This window comes from Pelmatolapia mariae, linkage group LG6 (genome assembly GCF_036321145.2).
Source record: "Pelmatolapia mariae isolate MD_Pm_ZW linkage group LG6, Pm_UMD_F_2, whole genome shotgun sequence".
NCBI lineage: Eukaryota > Metazoa > Chordata > Actinopteri > Cichliformes > Cichlidae > Pelmatolapia > Pelmatolapia mariae.
Window position 1 is genome coordinate 19642362 of NC_086232.1, and position 22976 is coordinate 19665337.

General features: G+C 41.7%; 1 protein-coding gene across 1 annotated transcript; it reads left to right on the forward strand.

Moving 5' to 3' along the window:
- The first annotated feature begins 289 nt into the window (after positions 1–289).
- On the forward strand, positions 290–22518 carry tbc1d9 (TBC1 domain family, member 9 (with GRAM domain)). The gene is made up of 21 exons (XM_063476115.2): positions 290–1043; positions 8358–8468; positions 10650–10768; positions 11188–11416; positions 11683–11944; positions 12043–12250; positions 13479–13685; positions 13760–13924; positions 14164–14314; positions 15981–16195; positions 16287–16404; positions 16479–16764; positions 16918–17047; positions 17267–17365; positions 17533–17601; positions 17988–18228; positions 18409–18474; positions 18855–18941; positions 20117–20185; positions 20340–20443; positions 20529–22518. The coding sequence occupies exons 1-21, from the start codon at positions 923–925 to the stop codon at positions 21312–21314; spliced, it is 3843 nt and encodes a 1280-aa protein (XP_063332185.1). The 5' UTR covers positions 290–922; the 3' UTR covers positions 21315–22518.
- The last annotated feature ends 458 nt before the right edge of the window (positions 22519–22976 follow it).

The following is a 22976-nucleotide window of genomic DNA, read 5'->3' on the forward strand; positions in this document are numbered from 1 at the left end:
AGAATTGAATTTAAGGTCTAATGTTGCCATGCAGGTTCTCTCTCTGAATAGCAGGATTGTTCCTTCTGCTTGTATTGATTTGGATATTTAACCATTTATCAAAGAACAAAACTCTATTTTTTGTTTTGTTTTTTGTTCGGGGTTTTCTTAAGGTTACAAAAGTAAAACTACAATAAACAATGTGAGTTTGTAGAAACATCGCTCTCTCGGTATTTCCGTGTGCGTCTCCACCTCCTCCCGCTGACGTCGCGCGCTCCGTGACGCGCTTTATTTTGCGTGAGGCAGCAGCTTCAGCTGACACGGAGAGGAGGACCGCGGCGTTATTGTCGTTTCATTTGTACAAGTGTCGCCTGACATCAGCACGCGGACGTGGACTTCGCGGCCGAAAGGACCATATAGACCGTTCCGTGGTGACTGTGTCGTGGGTTTCTCTGCAAGCAAGCACTGCAAGACTGAATCGCACCTGCCGCGGAGCATGGTCAACAAAGACTGATCAGCACTGCGCCTGTGTGCGCTCACAAACAGAGCCGAAGCTGCACACGATTCCTCAAAGACATCTGTTTGTTTAAAAGACCTCCGTGGGCTCAGGAGGCTGCTGCTGCAGGAGAAGGTTTGCGTGCACGAAATGTGAAGTCTGGACTTGGATGTTGCAGGCCGAACCCGACCGATCCGCGCCTGCCAGGTTTAATTATAGCACGCTTGCTTGCGCTTCTTTTTGCTCGGATATCCAATACTAGATCCTGCAGCTGCTCGAGAGACGATCAGGCCTTCATCGATCCTTTAGTGATCTAAAAATAATAACACAATCTAAACACAATCACACGTCCCGGTAAGACCAGTTTGGCGGTCACCGTCAGCAGTCCCGGGGGTTCGATGTCCCCATAAAATAATAAATAATAATAAAAATAATAAAAACAGCAGCATGTGGGTCACTCCCGAAGATGTGTTACTTGCTGGTGCGTTATGGATCACCGAGAGAGCGAACCCGTATTTCATCCTTCAGAAACGGAAGGGCCACGGGGATGGAGGCGGAGGACTGGCGGGTGAGTACCATGTTTTGTAAGCTGTTGTCATGACTCCGTAAGGGGGGGAAAATCCAGTATTTCGTGTAAATTTGGGAAGAGAAAAAGGTCAGGTGATGGTCAGCTGCACGGTGACAGTTTGTCAGGCTTAACCGCAAGTCGATGCTGGACGGCAAAAAATAAATAAATAAAATGGAAGAGCACGTGACCAAGCAGCTGCCAGACGGCCTTTCACCTGGTCGCGTCTTCCACGGAGAAAAGCTGAGCCTGCTGCTTTCACAGACCTCCTTCATGCCGGTGACAAACTGTGACCCAGAGCGCTGACATCACACAGAGGGAGGGGGGGCAAAGAGCAGATTCTACAGTGTGTGGGATCTACTGCCTGCTTACACAGCTTCCACCCACCGACCCACCCATATTGGAGGTCATAATATGGTTTAAAATGTCTCAGGGTGTTCCTGCCTGCAGTGGAAATTAGATTCCAGCCATCACAACAACAACAACTATTGCAACTGTGGTTTCAGCTGTGCAGCTGCTAATGGCTGTGAAGCCTCAACAACAGTGAATCTGTTTGAGTCTGTTTGCTTGCTCATGCTGAATCATTCCCCCTGCTTCATTCTCTCACTCTTCCTCCTCCTCCCTCCTCGCTTGTTCCATCCAAAATGGGTCAAGCAGGAGGCACAGGAGAGGGACAGGTTATGGTGATGGCAGGATATGTGTTTTTTATTTAACAGTTTAGAACATAAAGAAGACTGTTTTACATAGTTTTCGTACATGAAGGATATTGTAGATTAAACTGTCTGGGTCCCAGACAGTTTAATCTACAATATCCCCTGAACTAATTTGAATATTAGCATTCAAATTAGTTCAGGGGATGTGTTTCATATAAGAGCATCTTAAACAGCTGCTCAGACTCCTTGTGATCCAGAGCCGAAGAGAAAGTGATGCTTTTGTCAGTAATCTGTGTTCATCAGCTCTGCTTCTGTCCCCCCGCCGAGAAGTTCTCAGTCTCTGTCAGTCAGTGTCACCGCCCACTGAGCTCTAACACCTTGAACTGTGACAAGACTGAAATCTCTGAGGACCACTGTGACTGAGGGGTGGGTGAGTCGGGGGCCAGTTTCAACTGTTATACAGTAAAAGGCGGTGAGGTACATCCTGGTTAGGTCGATCCAGGATGTACAACGCGGATGTCTGACGCAGAATGACAGACAACCACAGATTTTCACATTCACACCTTCAGCCTTTGAACACAATTAACACGATAACTGTCCTGCACGAGCAGTTTAGCTGTAATGAGAGACACAGGAGTTGAATTCATACGTGCCTTCAGTGATTTCAGATAAACACTGTGCTCGGCTAATCAAGTTTTAGTTTCACCTCGGAGTGTAGTACGCTGAAATTTATTTGCTTCAAACACTGAGGGGCTGTGTAACGCAGAGGCGGCACAGATAATCAGTCCTGCTGATGACGCTCCCACAAATGTAGTAAAAATGTAATTGTGTTACGGTCCAAGGTGAAACTAAAACTTAATTGGTTGGTTTTTCTCCTTTTCCTGTGTTGGCTGAGTGCATCTAAAGTCATTAGAGCCGCATGAACGTATAGTATAATTGTCGTCCTTGGACAAATGATCGTCTTGTGAATTTAAAATGACAAATCCCACCTTACACGTCTTAATTATGGCTCCATTTAAAATCTTTAGAGATTTTCACAACACAGCAAGATTTTGCGTTGCATAGATTTGCTGTAATTATCTGGTGGATCAATGTTACAGTGAATTTCCTGAATATGTAATACAGAAACCAGTTTTAGGCAGAATAAACAGACTTTAATTCATTTTTTAACACAGTCTAATAAATTAAATGCAAATAAAGAGATGCAAGTATTTTAGCAAAATATCTGATCGCAGGCAGATTTGTGTCATCTCGTCACCATTTCCCAGCCTTATTCCCATAAAGGAGGCCGGTAAACATTAGGGTTCTTCTCAATTCCAGAAAAAGACGAATGATTACAAATTTAGACACTAATATTGGTAATATGACCTGCTATCATATTGATAATTAGACCTGCTGCCTTCTCTTCTCGGTCTCTAGTGTGTCCTTGCTGTGGCAACGCAGAGTGTGCTAAGTGGTGCTGGGAGATGATGTCATTTTTATGTAAAAGCTGAGCTTGCTGACTTGCATTGTGTGCCAGTTGGCACGCAGCACCCAGTGACACTGGTACTGCCCTCAGTCCTTTCAGGGGGAGGAGAAGCCATCAGCAGCACCAGACTCGAGCCTTTTACAGATCAGCATATTCATCTTGACCGAGCTGCAGCTCCCATGTCTCAGAGCTGGAGGGAGGTGGAAAATGGAAAATATGTGCTTGCTTTAGCTGCTTCAGAAAAACTTTGGGTTATGTGAGTCTATGGGTGGCAGCATCATAAAATATGAGGACCAACCCTGCACGAGCAGTTGCAGAACTTCTGCACTGTATGTAGAGAAACTGATAACTAACCCTTTTTGACAATGTAAGGCTGGATACATCCAAAAGAAGAGGAAGATGTATCGACACAGTGAGAGCCACTTTCACATCAGTTTTTCTCTCTCTCTTTTTTTTTATCAGCATTATAAAAGACCTCTCACTTCTTCACTGTAACCCCTCAAAGAGCCACTGAAGACTCAAGAAAAACCTGTAGGATGAAATATGTTAGCCGTGTGGGTGCTCATAAACGGGGTCTGTAGTGGCTAAGAATAGTAAGAATGCAAAAAGTACCACATTTATCGGCCTTCCTGTAATATTTGCTTTTTCCTCTACATGCTTATCAGAACTGTGAAAATGAACCAGCTTAAGATGTAAAGGTAGTCGGCTGGGCTACCAAATGAGCTGTAAAAGGTTGGGAATCTCAGATTTACAGTGTATAAGCTGTACTTGCAGCATATGAGCTAACAGCGCTGCGCATATAATGCAGGCTGGGAGGTGTCTGCTCACTTCAGTGTTGAACTGTTGATGGTCACATGCTGTATAATCAGCCTTTACAGTAACAGGGTAGAATATAAAATTCAGAAAGGAAGGAAATTTAAAAATGCACAACAAAATGTGTTTTTATCAGATGTAAAAGCACTGAATATGCCTATTGTGCAACTCGTTACACAATTGTAGACAGTGGTGCTTTTAGCATAAAATGACACCAAGTACAACACACTATTTCACAACCTGATAATAAGTAAATGTTTGCCTGGTGTAACTGTGTCGTGCCGGACAGATTCCCTTATCTTGTGCTTTAAGACGAGTCTTTGATGTGAGCAGGCAGAGAGATGTGGCGCGTGGAAAAGCAGAAAAATGTATCTAATATCTTAAATGGATGCAGTGAAACATTTCATGTGGTGAAGATAAAGATCCAGCCTTGTCTTGGCTTTCTGTTATCTGAAACGGTATTGATTGTAATTCTGGGGAAGATTGTGGCCTTTTGTTTGCTTAATAGAAAATCCCACACCAGCAGGGCCTCCGACTCTGCTCACCCAAGCAGAAAGAGGATGTAAACAATGGAAAAATGTATTTTTACCAGTGCTGTCAGCTTGGTTTCCTGTTCTTCTGCTGAGTGAAATGCGTTAATGTTTCAGAGAGTGTGGTTTGTTTCCCTCTAACAATGAGGATCTCTGATTGTGTCTGAGCGGAAAAGCACAAAACATCACATGATTCGACTGTTCAGGGGACGATTGCTCCGAGTTTTCCAGCCACATGCTGGATGCTACACAGCTTCATGCTGGTTGCGCACCCACTGCTTCAGTCTGTGGAAGGAAATGTCTTCGTAAAGGCAGAGGTTTGATTTGGAACAAGCAGTCGCATGAACTTTGGTTTGATGAGTTAATGCTGCCGGGGTGTGGTTTTTGGGGTTGCTTATGGTACACTTGATAAAAGATCTATCGCGATAAAGACAGTGAAATGACTCCTCTCTTGTATACAGTACCGCGGAAAGTCACAATATTCATGTCTGTAATATTTTGCTTCCAAGGAGATAGACTTTCTCTTTTTTTTCCTTCTTTTTTTTTTTAAAGGGCTCTTGAGCAACAGTTCTCCAGGCTGTTCATTGAGACACTGGCTCAAGTAACTAACTCAAGACATGAATCAGTGTTATGTCTACACATAACAGACAACCTTTATTGTTGTAAAAGCACATAATTTGTTTTGTTGGATCAAAAAACTGGCTTATCTTGCTATGGTGTGCTTTTTAAACTTTTAAATTGAAGAGTCGAAAAAAAGTGGAGAACAGAATAAGAAGTGGTAGGTCTAAAAAAAAATAAAAAAATAAAAAAAAATCCACAACAAATGAACAGTGTCTGAAAGTTATGTGCTTAAGAAATAATAAAAAATCCAGAGCTGATCAATCAATCTGGCTGTCAAGAAGATCTTCATAAGACTGAAGACTGAGGTATGCCACATTACACAAGATCTGGGCTGAAAATCAGGAAAGAGGCACAACAATGTCTGCAGCTATGGATTGGCCTATCCAGACCTCCACACGTGGGATCATCTTTACATCCAAAGACGAGCTTTGAATGTCCTTCAAGAAGCCTGGAGAACTGTTCCTGAAGACAGCCTAAGAGAGTTCAGGCTGTGTTGAGGAATAAAGGTGGTCATACCAATTATTGACTTTCGATCTCATTAGAATTGTACAAATTCTTATACAGTTTTGTTTGTCTTATATACTGTATTTCCATGCCTATTTCATTAATTTGCTGCACCTGTATCCCACTTATGTAGCAAAATTGAAAGAAATGAGGCGTGGCTAAAGACTTTTGCACAGTATTGTATAGAAATTAGCAAAATGGGTCCAAAAATAGCTGAACAACTGTCTTTAAACTATATGAACCAAGATCAAGGTGGTTATAGAAGTTCAGTGGTCTCACCTGAGTTTCCTGCGTTAAACCTCAAAGCAGACGCCTCCTCAGGCTAAGCTATTCATACCATGCAACACAACTGAGTCTCTTTTTTTTTTTTTTTCTTCCTTTTTTCCCTCCTCAGACTCCAGCAGTTCATACTTGGACACTGAATTTCTATCTATCACATCTATTTTTGAGACAAATTACAAAATGCTGATTATTTAACACATTAAAGTCCTCTCTGAGGTCAACGTGCAAGCGTTGGTGTGAAGTATGTACTTTTTAACCTTGTCAACGTTCTTGTGTCAAAGAGGAAGTTGTCTTCACACTCATAACAGTTTTGCTGTTCCTCTCAGCGGGGTAAACCAAAGTGTGGATTATCTCACTGGTTTCGGGGTGTATAAGACTCCAGTCGCCTCTGGGTGGTTTACTGCTTTGTTCAGGCGCTTCTCAAGGTTCAAGATGTTACAAGTATGAGTCAGTATTTTTGTTTATTTGTCTACGGCTGGAGTTCTCAGGAAACGGCTATTACGCATGATCTGTAACATTTGGCACAAGTGTAACTAAAGAAGTACACAGCAGATATCAGTCAGGTTAACCAGCTTTTTGATGAGGCTTCTTGATCTGTTCTGCTTTTGAGAGGTAAGAGAAACTGATAAGGAGGACGGTGAAAAGAAAGGCAGAGGCAGATTTTACATGAGTACAGAGATTAGAGAGCAGAGCGGTCAGTGAGTCTAATCCATGCAGATGTGCTTCTTTTATTATTTCTCTCTCTTAAACTGCTTTTCCCCCATGAAAATACACTTCAGCTTCCTTCCTTTTATCTCGTTTCCCTCCTCCCTCTCTTGCTGTCTGTGTGACTCATACTGTGTGTGCCCTGATGAGCAGCAGAACAAAAATAACCTGTCTCTCATGGCACTTTATTTTTTTCTGTTTAATATAGTGCAAAAATCACAACAAAAGAAGTCTCAAGACACTTTGTGTTGGAAGACAAATACCCTAGAACTTATAGAAATCCAAAGACCCCCTATGAGTAAGGATTCTGCAATGCTGGGGGATATTTTTACCATTTTCATTTTAATGTAGGAGACTTCGAGCAGAAGCAGAGTCGGGGAGGCTGCCTGTCTCCGTCATGGGTTGAGGGGGTGACTGTAGAAGAGAAAAGAAAGGCACAGAGAGACAACAAACAACAAACGTTGGGGGGAAAAATCACGTCGTGCAAAAATTCATGTGTAGGTTAAAGAATAGAAAGGATGACAAGTGCTCAGTGCATCATGAGAATTCCCCCAGCAGCCTGAGCTTATAGCTGGGAAACTGAAGGACGATTCAGGGTCAGATGATCCAGCCTGAAGTATTAGTCTTATGAAAAAGAAAAGTTTGAAGCTTAATCTTAAAAATAGAGAGGGTGTCTGTGTCCTGGGCTTAAACTGGGAGCTGGTTCCATAGGAGAGGAGCCTGATGGCTGAAGGCTTCTGCCTCCTGTTCTACTTTTAGAAACTCGAGGAAGAAGAAGTAAGCCTGCAGTCTCAAGAACTCAAGTGCCCTGCTGGGATATCAGGAGTTTGTATGTGAGGAGAAGGATGTTAAATTTACTTCTGGATCCAGCAGGGAGCCAGCAAAGAGAACACAACAGTCCCTGTTAGGACTCGAGTTGCACCCATTTGGAACAACTGAAGGCTTTTCAGACATCCTGATACTAGGAAATTATAATAATCCAGCCTAGGAATAGCAGAAAACTACCCCAGAAAGCCATCTTAATAAAAGAAAAGTCAAAAACAAAGCAGAAGGGAGCAGCATATCTTTTACACTTATGGTAAAATAAGCAAGCAAACCTTGGCATTCCCACAGAGTGAATTCTGATAAAATCACCAGTGTTTCTTTTTTCTAATTTCTTTAAGATCCAAAGGCACATATAAAGGGTCTGCCTTTGTAAAGAACCTTCAGAGCTCAAAAGGCAAATTTAATAGGAGAACAAACACCCTGCTGGTCAGCTGTTTTCTGCAATCTGGTAAACCAGATGGGTTCACACTAATGGGCTACAACTGACTTATAAATTATTAACTGACTTATTAAGCACTATTAAGTCCATTAGTTCATAAATGCCTCGTGCAGAATGGCTCGTATAGAACGTGTGGTTATATGCAGTCATTTCACACTCTGCACAATCATAACTGTCAGACCACACGTAAAGATCACGGGTGGGTATAAAGTTGAACAAGTGAAAGCATTTAATGCAGAGCAGAAATGTTTTTAGCCACAGGATGTTTTTGTTGTACTCAAACCACAAGACCTCATGGTTTTCCCCTTTTGCTTAAGCATAACAGCATGGTATAAAAATGTAAATACATGTTATTTGTGTATGGATTCACATGGTTGCACATTTTTAGCAGGACTTTTGTGTTGCCGCTTAACAGACTTGTAAGACTTCTTTCTAACAGACTTCTTTCTGTAGTAAATGTATTCTGGGCTCTTGCAGGTTTGCTTGTTGGGACCTTGGATGTTGTTCTGGACTCGAGCGCTCGGATGGCCCCGTACAGGATCCTCTACCAGACTCCTGACTCTTTAGTTTACTGGATCATTGCTCATGGTACGTGCAGAACAACTGAAAGAAAATACAAGTATTTAAAAAAAAGAAAAGCAAACTTACAATTGAAAATGTATGTTGTGTACCCATTCTACACATTTTAGCATCACATATGTGGGCCACTCCACTACAGACCCATCTGCAATCCTACCACCAGCTTTCACACAGCTCGGGATGGTTTACCTTGCTGCTGTCACCCATGTTAGCTGCTGAATGCAAGGTGTTACATTGTGCACTGGTGGTTTTAAAGGATTATGGGCAAAGGTGCAAGAATCTGTGGTTTTCAGCCAATTGCTTGATGTAGTTTCATTGTGATTCTCATCAGGTTCTCACAGTAGTCCAATCTGCTACTTTCCACAGACTGTGGCAGTAAACATGCCATTTAGCAGCAATGCACTTTTTAGAAGCAGAACTCTTCTTTGCACCAATATTGAACCAAGTATGTAAATATTCCCGCTTTGGGCTAAGAAATGCATAAACACTTCTTAATAGAGCTGAACGACTTCTGAGATATTTCATTTTAATTTTGTGTTAATTGAATTATTGATTACAATTTCCTAAAGGTCTGGAAAACTGCTGATCATAACACACAGGCAGAAGTTGGAAGCAAGTCGCAAAGAACGCCACAGACAAAAGTGAAGCCACAACTTCAGCAACCCCAAAGCCTGCTTTAGGGACCAATAAGCAGAGAACTAGAGTTACATCCAGTAACTACTCTTTTCCAAGCAAACATTTTTATTATTATTCACACAAATTTCTAATCAGCCAATCACAGGTCAGCTACTCAGTCCATTTAAGTATGTATTGAGTTTATGTCAAAATGACTAGCAGAAGTTCAAACGGACCATCAAAATCGAGCAGAAGGGGGATTTAGGTGACTCTGAACAAGGTATGGTTGTTGGTATCAACGGGCTGGTCTGAGTATTTCAGATTGACAGGCTACAATAACTCAAGTAACCACTTGTTACTTAGGATATGCAGAAGAGCATCTCTCGAACCTTGAAGCAGGTGGACTACAGCAGCAGAAGACCACACCAGTCTGGTCAGCTGAGAACAGGGAACTGAGGCTAAACCAATTCACACAGACTGGAAAAATGTTTCCTGGTTTGATGAGATGGCAAAGTCACAATTTGGCATAAATAACATGAAAGCATGGATCCATCCTGCCTTGTATCAATGGTTCGGGCTGCTGATGGTTGTGTGATGGTGCGGTGGTGATTATCTTGGCACACATTAGTTTAAACACCACAGCCTACCCAAGTGTTGTTGCTGCTGACCATTAAAACTAACTAGTACAGGTCCAGTTTTAACTCCTGCACTTCACACACGGATGTATATCCTAAAATATCTTTTGGCAGCCTTTCTGTGCACTAATACTATTCAGAAATTTAGTTGTGTTTAGCTAGAGTGATATCAATTCTCCAAACTTCAGGGAGTTTAGAGAAATTAATCAAATAGACAACTGACGAGCAGGCTGCTCTGATAGCTGAGTTAATGTCACACTTAATGAAGATGAGGCATGATTGGTAAACAGGCAAACGGATTTTGTTCTGAACACGTGTAACAGCGTATTTAATTAGGTCGTTATCTACCAAATACAAATGTGAGAGTACCATTTCTGCTCTCTATCTGAAATGGAGGCCTACAGAGGACTTGCTTGGCTCTGAAATGCCATTGGCTCCCCTCGCCTCTCCCTCTCCTCCCCTCCCAGTTCTTAATTCCTCCTCCCAGAGATAGCAGGCGAGTGGAGCAGCCTGGCAGACATGGCTAATGCAGTCAATGTGCACTCACTGAAGGGCTGTTTTGCAGCAGTGTTCAGGGATAATGGCCCACAGTAGCAGCCATTACTGCAATCAATTTCTCCCATGACCAGAAAGATCAGTTTTAATCTCACTGCTCAGTTCTAACTAAATTGCCATGATATCCTTTCTGTTTTTTGTTTGTTTGTTTTTTTTTAAAAAAGAGCATGTAATTGTTTTCTTGACTTGCACCGATATCTCTGTCCTCATTTACCTGTCTTATTAACTGTAGTGCTCTGCTGAAGAGGTAAAATATCTACTGGGATGCTTTTAAACAAAATAGAAAAACACATTTTAAAAACATGTGTGTGTGGCTTTGGGGCACAACCCTCTGTATCACTTTTGAAACATTACGCCTTCATATGAACTGTGATTGCTTTCACAGGAACCTCCCGCAAAGAGATCACAGAGCACTGGGAGTGGCTGGAACATAACCTGCTGCAGACTCTCTCCATCTTTGAGAATGAGAATGACATTACCACGTTTGTCAAAGGAAAGGTCCAGGTAATGACTCTGACTGTACAATCATGACGTTAACTTACATTCCTAGTAACGGCCAGCAGTGGGCGACTCCTGGGATTGCAGAAAGTCTATGAGAAAACATCTATCACCTATCACTTTACTAAACACTTAACTGCTGTGTTTATGGTCTCAGTTGCTAGTTGCAGGCCTATTTTATGTTTACATTTAAAATATGGCTTGCTTTAGATAACAATTAAGTTTTATTTTTATTTTTTTAACTTTAAGAAAGCTTGTTGTAAAGCAAGTAGTGCAGATGAGTCCACAACAGCAATGTGGATGTGTGGGTTGTCTGCAAAAACCCAACAGCCTTTAGAGGTTTTTGTTTAAATTGAGGTATTTACAATACACCCTAAGCATTTCACCTCATGCCTGTTGGGCTGTCTCTCTTCATCATGCTGCAGGGTATCATAGCGGAGTACAACAAGAACCACGATGTCAAAGAAGACGATGACACAGACAAGTTCAAGGAGGCTAGCGCTAAGTTTCGTAAACTGTTTGGGATGCCCGAAGAGGAGAAGCTGGTCAACTATTACTCCTGCAGCTACTGGAAGGGAAAGGTGCCTCGGCAGGGATGGCTCTACCTCAGCATCAACCACCTCTGCTTCTATTCGTACTTGCTGGGAAAAGAAGGTTGGACATTACCCAATTATACTGTCTTCAGTAATGTCTTTTTTTTCTGTTTATCAAAAGGACCTCGAACTGCAGAGATCTGAACAAGTCTTTTCAAGATTATATTGGTCTGAAACGCTGTTGTGCCTTAAGCCATTATCTTTTTCTTATATTCTTTGAAGATATAGCCTTTCACAAAGCTTAAACCATATATTTAGGGCTACTTTAGTCCACTGATATTAAAAGCATATCCTGTTTTTTGGGGGGGCTTTTTTTCTTACTTTCAGTCAAAATGGTGGTGCGTTGGGCAGATATCACCCAGCTAGAGAAGAGCGCCACCCTTCTTCTGCCTGATGTGATCAAGGTGAGCACGCGTTCCAACGAGCACCTCTTCTCCGTCTTCCTAAACATCAACGAGACTTTCAAGCTAGCGGAGCAGCTGGCCAACATCGCCATGCGGCAACTGCTCGACAACAAAGGCTTTGAGCAGGACCGCTCGCTGCCCAAGCTGAAGAAGAAATCACCCAAGAAGGTCTCAGCACTCAAGAGGTAGGTCCTGGTGCAGAGCATTACTGCTTCTTTGCTTTTAGAACTACTGAATATCTACAAGTTTCTGTTATCTTATGTGAGAAATTTGCATCTTTCAGAGATCTGGATGCGAGAGCTAAGAGCGAGCGCTACAGAGCGCTCTTCCGTCTGCCCAAAGATGAAAAACTGGACGGTCACACAGACTGCACCCTGTGGACTCCCTTTAACAAGATGCACATCCTGGGACAGATGTTTGTTTCCACCAACTACATCTGCTTCACCAGCAAGGAAGAGTCGCTGTGTAGCCTCATCATCCCCCTACGCGAGGTGAGTCATTCTGTTTATTAACAGCTTCAAAAAATAAAAATAAAAACAAGGGAAACAGCAGATCTTGAAAATCAGACCCACACGTTGGAGCTCAAATAAGCGGCTTGACAGTCATTTATCTGACTGATATTGGTGTGGTGGGGGGGCTGTCACTTCCCATCTGCTCTTAAACACAGTGTGTACATAATGCAGCTGTCATGCTGAATCACTGTCATCCATTTCGTTTACACAGAGCTGTAGACTGTGGCGTTTTAACCATTTAGGAGTCATTTTCTGTATGTACACATGTATTTCTTAACTTGACTCATGTGATGACTCACATGGTCAATAGTGGGACAGTGACCTCAGACGGTGTCCAAAGGGACAATCCCCACTCGAGGTAAAATACCTAGAAATCTCCCCTATTTGTTACCCATCAGCCATAAAAAGCTGATGGTTTATTGTCGTCACCCCACGGTGTGGTTGGGTGGGCGGCATGGACGCCCAAGTTTATGAATACGTTTTAAAGAAATACTCTGCTTTAATGTTTCCCTGTTTAATCAGTTATAATTATATCTGATTTCAGTCTTCACTGACAGACGGTGGCTCTCTTACAGCCATAGCTGATGAGGTGTCTTTTCCATTTTGGATCTGTCTCATTGTGCAACTGGAATTTGATTCGGATCTGGCTTACTATGAAAACTGTATCTTTGGATGGATCTGATGGATTTCGATTGGTTAACATCATTTAATGACTGAATTTCAATCTGTAAACAAAGTTCAACATGAAAAAAAAAGTTACTTTAAACTGCATTTAATGCCATTTTGGAGACTTAAATACAATGCAGCCTTGTCAAATATTCGAATCATCTCCAAGATCCAACTATTCCAGACATTTTTCCATCAGTGTGACCGATTGCAATAATACCAATTGTGTTATGTGTCTAAAGTGTAATTTAAACAGTAAATGCTTCAGAGGAACTGACCGAAACCTGCCTTACTGTAATACAGCTCTAAAAATGTAAGCTATAGATTTCATTCTGAGCTGTTAATAAATCTGCTGTTTGAAAGCAAATTGAAATGAATATTAAATCTATAAGTGACCAAATGGTGCATTTCTAGCAGATGTAAGAAATGTAAATGCTAATCCTCTGTGAGTCTCCATAGCTGCATACATGGAGAAATATGTTCAGCTAAACACATTTTTTGGTCTTTGTTGCTCTAAAATTTTACTCCCGGCATCCTGCAGGTGACCATCGTGGAAAAAGCAGACAGCTCCAGTGTGCTGCCCAGCCCGCTCTCCATCAGTACCAAGAATCGCATGACCTTTCTGTTTGCTAACCTGAAGGACCGAGACTTCCTGGTGCAGAGGCTATCTGACTTCCTGCAGCAAACCACCTCTAAGACTTACCTGGAAAAAGAACTCACTAGCAGCCTGAACAGCTCAGATGATGAGGTAGGTAGTTTCATTCGGACACTGTGACATTGTCCAGGTGAAAGCTTCAAAGGCTGAATAAGATTTATCTCCAGGTTTACTCCCAGCATGGATCCCTGCTGTCCAGCAGCCCTCAGCACAGTCTGGGCTCAGAAGGCGAGCGTAAATTTAACCTGAACGACAGCAGTGTGCCCACCGCCACACAAGCCCTCATGACCATGTATCGTCGCAATTCCCCGGAAGAGTTTAATCCGAAGCTGGTGAGATAAATTGCATTTTCTCTAAAACACTGAGAGCTCTTCGGTTCAAGCTTGCAATAGCACAAAGTAATAACTCATACTACACTTATCAGAAGTGTTTCCAATAAAAAATTTTTTTTAAAAAATTAAAGATATTCTAAGTAGTACTTTTTCAATTTTTTATTTTTTTTGCATGATAATTAAACTGCACGGTGGATTGATGCTAGCTGCATGTAAATTTTTGTTGCTTTCCCAATCAGGCGAAGGAGTTCCTGAAGGAGCAGGCATGGAAGAACCACTTTACCGAGTACGGACAGGGGGTGTGTATGTACCGCACAGAGAAGACGAAGGAACTCGTTCTCAAGGGGATTCCCGAGAGTATGAGGGGAGAGCTCTGGCTGCTTTTCTCCGGTGAGGAAATGTTCAGGGTGGCCAAAATTAAAGCCCAACCGATATTTGGTAGTTTAAAATTTTGATATATTGGTCGATAACTTTTTTTTTTTTTTCTTTTAGACCCTCTAAATAGACTCGTATCATAAAAAATGTATTATATGTAGTTACTGATGAGTGCTTCATACGATAATAAGACAAAGGAGTTTAAAAAAGTGGGGTTTTTTTATGGTCACAAGTCAATGGATTACTCCTTTAGGCTCTGTTTGGATCAGCTGATTGTTGTTTTTGTGGCTTTCCAAACACCAGTTGCCAAGAGGAAGTTGCAGAGTGCCCTCTGGTGGTAAAACTGTGCGATAACAACACTCGTAACAGTTGAAGGGTGTTTCTTCTGTCTGTTCTTCACTGTTTTAATTATCATTTATTGGCAGTTATTGATACTGATACAATGTATCGGCAAATGGCTGATATCAGTCTGGATCTAGCACAAGCAACAAATGAATAAATTGTACACTGTACCTGAGAGGCCTCACATCAGATTTTAGTTTTAAACCTTTTTTTGTTTTACAAACTTCTAAAATATTAGCGTTTTTAGCTCTGATACATTTGCTAAGCACTGTTTATTAATGTAGTTGATTTTGATGTGCACAGTGATAGTTTCTAAGAAAATAATCAGCCACACATTTAAATAAATGTACAAATTATCTTTCTGGGATTAAAACTTTGGTCTGATTATCAGAGTACATATGGTTTAGAGACCTTTTTTTTTCCTTCTTTTGTTTTTTTTTGGGGGGGGGGGGTCTGAAAATCAATCTCAGATCTCACTTGAATTTGTGTGGATTACACAAGGCTCCTAACTGTCACAACATGTTGCGCGTTCAGGTATGCACTTGCTCCAGACTTTCCTGTTTGCAAGCTTGCGCTCATCCTCACCTGATCGGAGCCTGGCCATGAGCAGCAGCAGCTCCTCCTCCTCTCTATGACCTACTTGTTACTGCTGAAAGCAGTTTTCCTGACGGCAATCTATCCCGAGACGACAATTTACCGTGCTCTATTGAATCATTCAGCTGTTGCCAAAGTGTGTCTCATTTTAGAACAAATGGTTAAAAACCAGTTTGGCGAGGCTCTATTCTGGGGCAAATTCCAATAAGCGTGTTTAATGAAGTATGTGCACAGAGACATTACAGGTCCGTGAGGACTTTGATGTGTGTAATTGTGCTGCAAATTTATTCAGATGACTTGGAGGCCAATTGTAAACCTACAAATGGGTCTCTGAGCTACAGTATGTGCGTGCCAAATAAGAATAATTTATATTACAAACAGTTTTTTTTGTTGTTCATTTACTCAAATCAGGTTTAAAATCAGAGCTATGATGATTACACAATCAGTTGAAATATATATGATAATGTTTGTACTACTATTTTTGTTTGTTTTATTTTTTGAATTATTCATTAATGCATTTGGTTGTTCAGCTGTTGTAATTCCATTTGTCTGGGATCAAGAGAGTACAGCTGTCATCACACATCTAAAAGATGTATTAGATTATTTAAGTTTATAAGTAAATATATCAGATCACTTACCTCTTCATGTGCAATCAATGAATCAGAGATAGATTTGGCATAGTTTGGCTGCCCTACTGTGTTTTTCTTATCTTCCAACCTTTAATTCTTGCATTTGTCTTTCACAGGAGCGATCAACGAGATGACCACCCACCCTGGATATTACGAAGACCTGGTGGAGAAATCGATGGGCAAATACAACCTGGCAACAGAGGAGATTGAGCGGGACCTGCACCGCTCTTTACCCGAGCACCCAGCCTTCCAGAACGAGATGGGCATCGCTGCCCTGCGCAGGGTCCTCACTGCCTACGCGTTCAGGAACCCCAACATCGGATACTGTCAGGTGCTCACATACTTGCTTTTTATTGGAGTGGCAGAAAAATCAGCAGTCCTTGACAATGCTTGATTTCTTCTTCTCTTCTTCGATTCCACAGGCCATGAATATTGTTACGTCGGTGTTGCTGCTTTACGCTAAAGAAGAGGAGGCTTTTTGGCTGCTAGTGGCGCTCTGTGAGAGGATGCTACCTGACTACTACAATACCAGGGTTGTGGGTCAGTATATGGATGTCGTGTTCTCTCCATTTCACTTTTGTTTTCTGTGTATTTAACATTATTTTCTTGTACAGGAGCTCTGGTCGATCAGGGTGTGTTCGAGGAGCTGGCCCGTGAGTACATTCCTCAGCTCTACGACTGCATGCAGGACCTTGGTGTCATCTCCACTATTTCGCTCTCCTGGTTCCTCACCCTCTTCCTATCCGTCATGCCGTTCGAGAGCGCGGTGGTGGTGGTCGACTGTTTCTTCTATGATGGAATCAAAGTCATTTTTCAGCTGGCGCTCTCCGTGCTGCACGCCAACATCCACCAGCTGCTGGGCTGCAAGGACGATGGGGAGGCCATGACCGTACTGGGGAGGTAAGAACAGACGAAGCACTTCCTTTTTATTCAGTGATTTTTCTCTAGTGTTTCTTTATCAGTAATAATTGTTAATTTCAATATCTTTTACACACGTCAATCAGCCATGATTATCATTTTTGACACTGACTTTTTAAAACTTGTCTATCGCAGGTATCTGGACAGTGTGACCAATAAGGACAGCACCCTCCCTCCCATCCCTCACTTGCACTCTTTACTCACAGACAATGGAGAACCACACCCAGAGGTGGACATCTTCAAACTCGTACGCAGCTCCTACGAGGTAATAAACCTGGACTATGAAGCGTTTTTCTAAGTTTGGTTTTGGTTCTCTGAATGCACTCCGAAGATATGAACTTAGAATTTTATGGGATTTGTTTGGACTTTTACCTATCATCACTTTTACCTAATACCATCCATTTTTTGCAATTCTGTTTTTGTTTTGCTGTGATAACATCGTTTTACCACAGCCAAGCTGACCTACTTTTTTCCTTTCTATCAGAAATTTGGCTCCATTCGTGCCGACGTGATTGAACAGATGCGTTTCAAACAGAGACTGAGGGTCATCCAAACCATTGAGGATACAACTAAACGCAATGTGGTGAGGAGATCATCTTACAGAATCTGGAATTAAGTAAATGTGTTGAGAGGTTTTTAATTGTTTCTTTTGGGCAGAATGCCGGTAGAGTAATCTGATCGTCTGCCCTACATTTACGCTGAATTTCATTTTCTCTCTTCTATTTTTAATTTGGTTATATAATGTTTCAGGTCAGAACCATTGTAACAGAGACTGACTTCAGTATCGATGAGTTGGAGGAGCTCTACGTGCTCTTCAAGGTGAGTTAAAGACAAATCCAGTGACTATAGATTTAAGCTGTGCTTACAATTTGCTTATACCACAGGTCTGTGTAGTAGAGGTTCAGTATGTAGTCCACTGAATTGTGTTAAATACATTAATCTTTAGAGGGGGTGGTGAAAAAATATACCTCAATCATGCACTATGAAAAATGTCTCAAGCTTTTTTTTGTTGATTGTCACGTCCATTTTATTTGTAGCCTGTAGCACTGGCTACAGTTGACCCAATGAGCTTTAGAGACAGATACATTTACACTTAAAGTCTCCGATAAACCAAAGTTCAAAATACATGAGAAGGTATAAGATGTGGGGGGTTTTTATTAACTAATTATCATTTCGTTTTTAACTCCTCTTCGTAATTTCTTTAGGCGGAGCACCTAACCAGCTGTTACTGGGGCGGCAGCAGCAACCCCACAGAGCGCCATGACCCCAGCCTGCCATACCTGGAGCAGTACCGCATTGACGTGGAGCAGTTTAAGGGTCTCTTCAACCTGCTGTTCCCTTGGGCCAATGGAGCCCATTCGGAGCCCCTGGCTGTACGCTTCTTCCGTCTTCTTGACCAAAACGCAGATGCCCTCATCAACTTTAGAGAGTTTATCACCGGTTTGGGTAGGTACAGTAAGCTTTTAATCAGTTCTTTTTTTCTCAATATTATCTCTATACATTTAACAGCTGATAACATGACTGATGATGTTCAGCTGGCAAAATGGTGTTTTAGACTGTTTTTGTAATTTGGAGGTAGTTGGAGGTGTAATGTGGCAGATCTCTAAAGCTTTTGGTTGTTTGTAGGTGTTCTGTGTCACGGGGACCTCACTGAGAAGCTAAAGCTGCTCTACAAGATGCATGTCCTCCCTGGTGAGTGTGTTTGGATTCATTGCGGTGACCTTAGAAAGTCTGAAAATGATTTCATACTAGCTGTACAGAAAATGGGAAAGAGAAATGGTTATGCTTCTTGCTTTATGTTTTTTTTTCTCTCCATTCACTGTGGAAATTGCTTCTTTTTTTTTTTTTTAAGGGCCTGCTTTAAGAAACACCCTGTTGATATAAATTATACCCTGAAAGCTTTTAGCTGAATGCACCCTTATTTCTGGATTTTCATAACATTTTGTCATAGAAACCAAAGGTCCATTATTCGTGCATTTAACTAGTCTGGAGCAGTTGTTTTAAGCTTTTATTGTCCAATCCCACATGTTGAGGATATCAAGTTGAATTCTAAATCCTAACTTCTTTATCAGAAATGATTCATGAACAAGAAGAACCCGACTCTGCATTTGAAGCCACTCAGTACTTCTTTGAAGACATCACTCCAGAAACATCCATCGGTGAGGTTTAGTTCTTTTCGTTGGGATTTAGATTTGTTTTGTTTTTGCATGAGGAATTATGCTACATAATGATGATGACTTGGCGTGGTTCTCATGATATTTGCACGAGTGAAACTTCTGTTGTGGTTATGCATAGTCACGTGATCCTCACATCATGTGATTTGCAAGTGATAGTGTGGTTGTATTTTCTTTGGCACCACAGGCTTTGGATGCACGTTGTGCACACTGACAGTTATGAAGGAACAGCAACACAAATGAAAGTTTTCACACGTGTGTTTCAGCAGGTGGAGCATCCATCAAGTTGCCACAGTTACAATCTATTAGATCAAAAGCTGTTGGGCATAGGAAAAAACTGCTGTATAAATGCATGTGAATGAGGCTTGTAGCAAGAAAGCACGACAAGCTCAAATAGAGTAGAAAGGCGCTAAATAAGAACTATACAACTGTGCGAGTGAGTGAAGTTTTTGAATATGTAGAGCATGAGTCTCTTAGCTATTATGAAGTTTGGAGAAGTACACAGGCGCAGATCAAATCCGTGGTCAAATGACTTCTAGTGCGTATACTTTTCTGCAGTCTTGTGAAAAAGAGTTTCCATCAGCCTCTATGCAGTTCTGTAAAATAAGAAGTTTTGTTAATGCAGTGCTGTAGAAAAAGGCTGAAAAAGTGTAGCTTGTCTGGAAGGGTTGCCAGGAGAAAGCCTCTTTATCTCTAAATAGAACATGACATAATGACTTAGGTTTGCAAAGGTCGATCTGAACAAACTGCAAGAGTCCTGAAACCAAGTCCTTTGATACCATGTTTAGCGAAAGCCAATCAGAGCATATGAGCAAAAACACTTCATACAAACTGCCAAGCACAGTGGTGGACTGATGATCTCAGTTTGTTTAGCAGCAGCAGGACCATAGCACCTTGTAGTATGTAGTATTGTAGACCCAAATGTGAGGCTGTCTGTGTGACAGCTAAAACTTGTCTGAAATTAAGTCATGCAACAGAACAATGACCCCAAGCACAGCAGAAAATCTACAACAGACTGACTGAAAAAGAAAAGAACCAAGGAGTCAAAAAGGCTCAGTCAAACTCCGGACTACAAATGCTGCTACATGCTTTAAAAAATAAATAAATTAGAATTTGTAACCAGACAACTGTTTGACCTCAACCTTCCTCTTTCTTCTCAGGCCATGACTCAAAGTGCAGAAATGAGAAGGATGATGGTTTTGTCAGAGTGACATTCAAAACTGAAAAAGGTAAATAACATGGTCTCATTTATTACTGCATATAGGTCTGAATGTGTTATTCATGCTTTTCTTCCATGACCACATTGAAAGGACTCTTAGATTTTCTTAAAAAAAAGTATGATTTAAGCTGGTGAACGATCACATTCTTTGTCCATTTCTGCAGTGAAGAAACTGAACACTCCTGATTACCGCCATTACCTGAAACTGTGGAACCAGGAGATGAAACCTAAACGGGAAAACACAAAAGACCTGCCGAAACTGAACCAGGTGAGACTTCATTTGCTGCATACACTACTCAGCAGTGTGAAAACACAGCCATCAGTGACCTGTTTTTAATGTTTCTGTCCTGCAGAGCCAGTTCATTGAGCTTTGCAAGACCCTTTACAGCATGTTCAGTGAAGATGTGGCAGAGCAGGAGCTCTATCACGCTACAGCAACGGTCACCAGTCTGCTGCTGGAAATGGGAGAGGTGGGAAAGCTCTTCTCCTCCTCTTTCAGAAAGGACCACAACCAGGAGGGGAACTCAGAGCCGAGCGTGTGCATGAGAGACGTTTTAGATACTAAAGGCACCCAGGAGGTCCAGGAGCTGGGGGACATTTTTGTCCCTGCAGGTCTTGAGAATAAGCCGAGTCCCTGTGAGGAGGGAAAGGGGGATGAAGACAGCGAGCAGCTGCCCCCTATGCAAGACATCAAGCTTGAGGACTCATCCCCTAAAGACACGGGCACTTCCTCGGCTATGCTCATCTCAGACGACGAAACCAAAGATGACACTTCAATGTCATCTTACTCGGTGCTCAGCGCGGGCTCTCACGAGATGGACGAGAAGCTGCAGTGCGAGGACATCGCGGACGACACAGTGCTGGTGCGCAGCGACGGCGGCTCCGACGGCGAGAGAACCAACCGGCCTCTTGGCGGGGGGCCTCACGACAGAGGACTGCCTCACAGCACGAGCATCGACAAAGACTGGGCCATCACATTCGAGCAGTTCCTGGCTTCCGTCCTCACCGAGCAGGCTCTCGTGCGGTACTTTGAGAAGCCAGTGGACGTGGCCGCTCGCATAACCAACGCCAAGAATGCCAAGAAAGTCGGGCGCCCCCTGTTGTCAACAAGTGACTATGAGATCTCGCTGTCTGGGTGAGGAGTTATCACTAAAGAACTGTCCTAAAAGGAAAACAAGAGTATAAGTCAGTGGTGTTTTGTAAGGAGAATGAAGGTAAGCGTGTGTGTGTGTGTGTGTGTGTGTGTGTGTGTGTGTGTGTGTGTGTGTGTGTGTGTGTGTGTGTGTGTGTGAGTAATAGCTGAATGAATGCGACCAAAACCTCTCTTAGCAATGTATTTTAAAATAAATTAAAGACTTTTACAACAATCACTAGACTCTGTCCAGCTGAGAAGGAACAGAACATGAATATTATGGTTTGCTCAGATGAAATCCACGTGTACGTCGTAGCTGTACTTTATAAAATATCACGCATAGGTGTTAATACTGTAGTCTCTATTACTCTTAGGCTATGTAGATGTAAATGTCAGTACAGTTCCAAACTGGGACATCAGTAGTCTGCAGTGCGTACGATCACCTAACGTTATATCCGATCAAACTTGTTGCTTCCTTACTTTACGAATTCCATTGGCTGCTAATGAAGACATTTCTTTGTTTCTCAGTGGATGAAAATGTGAAAAACACAAAAGAAAACCCATGAAAATTCATAAGAGTGAATTTTCCTGGGTTTCCATGTAAACTCTTTTCAGCACCTCTATAAATTTAACACAGTGTGTCACTTTGGCAAATTTCATATGCATATTTGTATCTTCCGTGATGTTAACTTTCAAAATAAGATCCTTTTAAAAGCCCCAGTTCATTTATTCCAGTTATAATAACTAGTAGGAACCAATCTGTATAACTAAACTAATAAAAATAATGATGGAGAAAGGTGAAAAAATGATCCACATACAGTTTTTCTTTCTTTCTTTCTTTCTTTTTTAATTGAGAAGAAATCCAGTCATGCCTCGTTACTACAGACAAAAGTGTTGGTTGATGGTTCAGGAAATCAAAAAAAGTTGTGTGTTCAAGGGAAAAAAATGAGTACACTAAAATGCCGTTAAGAGCCTGCACTCTCTTTATGTTTACAGCAAAATCCACTAAGATATGTTTCCTTGCCTTCAGGCTAGCTGTTTTGTTTTTGCTTTTTTAAAACTTTTTTATCTTTATGCTCTGTACATTTTTACGTTGCTTTTTTTTTTTTTTTTTTAAATTAAAGTTGTTTTTATGTGAATACTTTCAATTGTAAACGCCCAGTATTGAGTTTGTTACTCTGGGTTCTGATGCATTGTATATCACTCCATCCTATTAAAGTTACAGTTTGAATGATTCAATGCTGCACAGTAAAATGCCTCCAGTCTTTGTTCTTTCACTGACCTCATATTACTGAGCGCCTACAGTCTGAAAACAAGGAGTGATACTGCCATCTGGTGGAAGATTGGTTAACATGCTGATCTCCATTAATCCACCCTAAACACCAACTGCATCGTCAAAGGGCTGTTCATACACTCGCTGAACACTTTATTAGGTATCCTAGTACTGGTTTAGATCCCCTTTGGTCTTTAGAGCTGCCTCAATTCTTCATGACAGAGATTCAAGAATGTGCTGGAAACATTCCTCACAGATTTTGGTCCATGTTCAGATGATGGCATCACACAGCTGATCCATGATCTGAATCTTTTGTTCCACCTAATCCCAAAGTTGCTTTGCTGAACTGAACTTTGGTGACTGTGAAGGCCGTTTGAGCACAGTAAACTCTGGCAT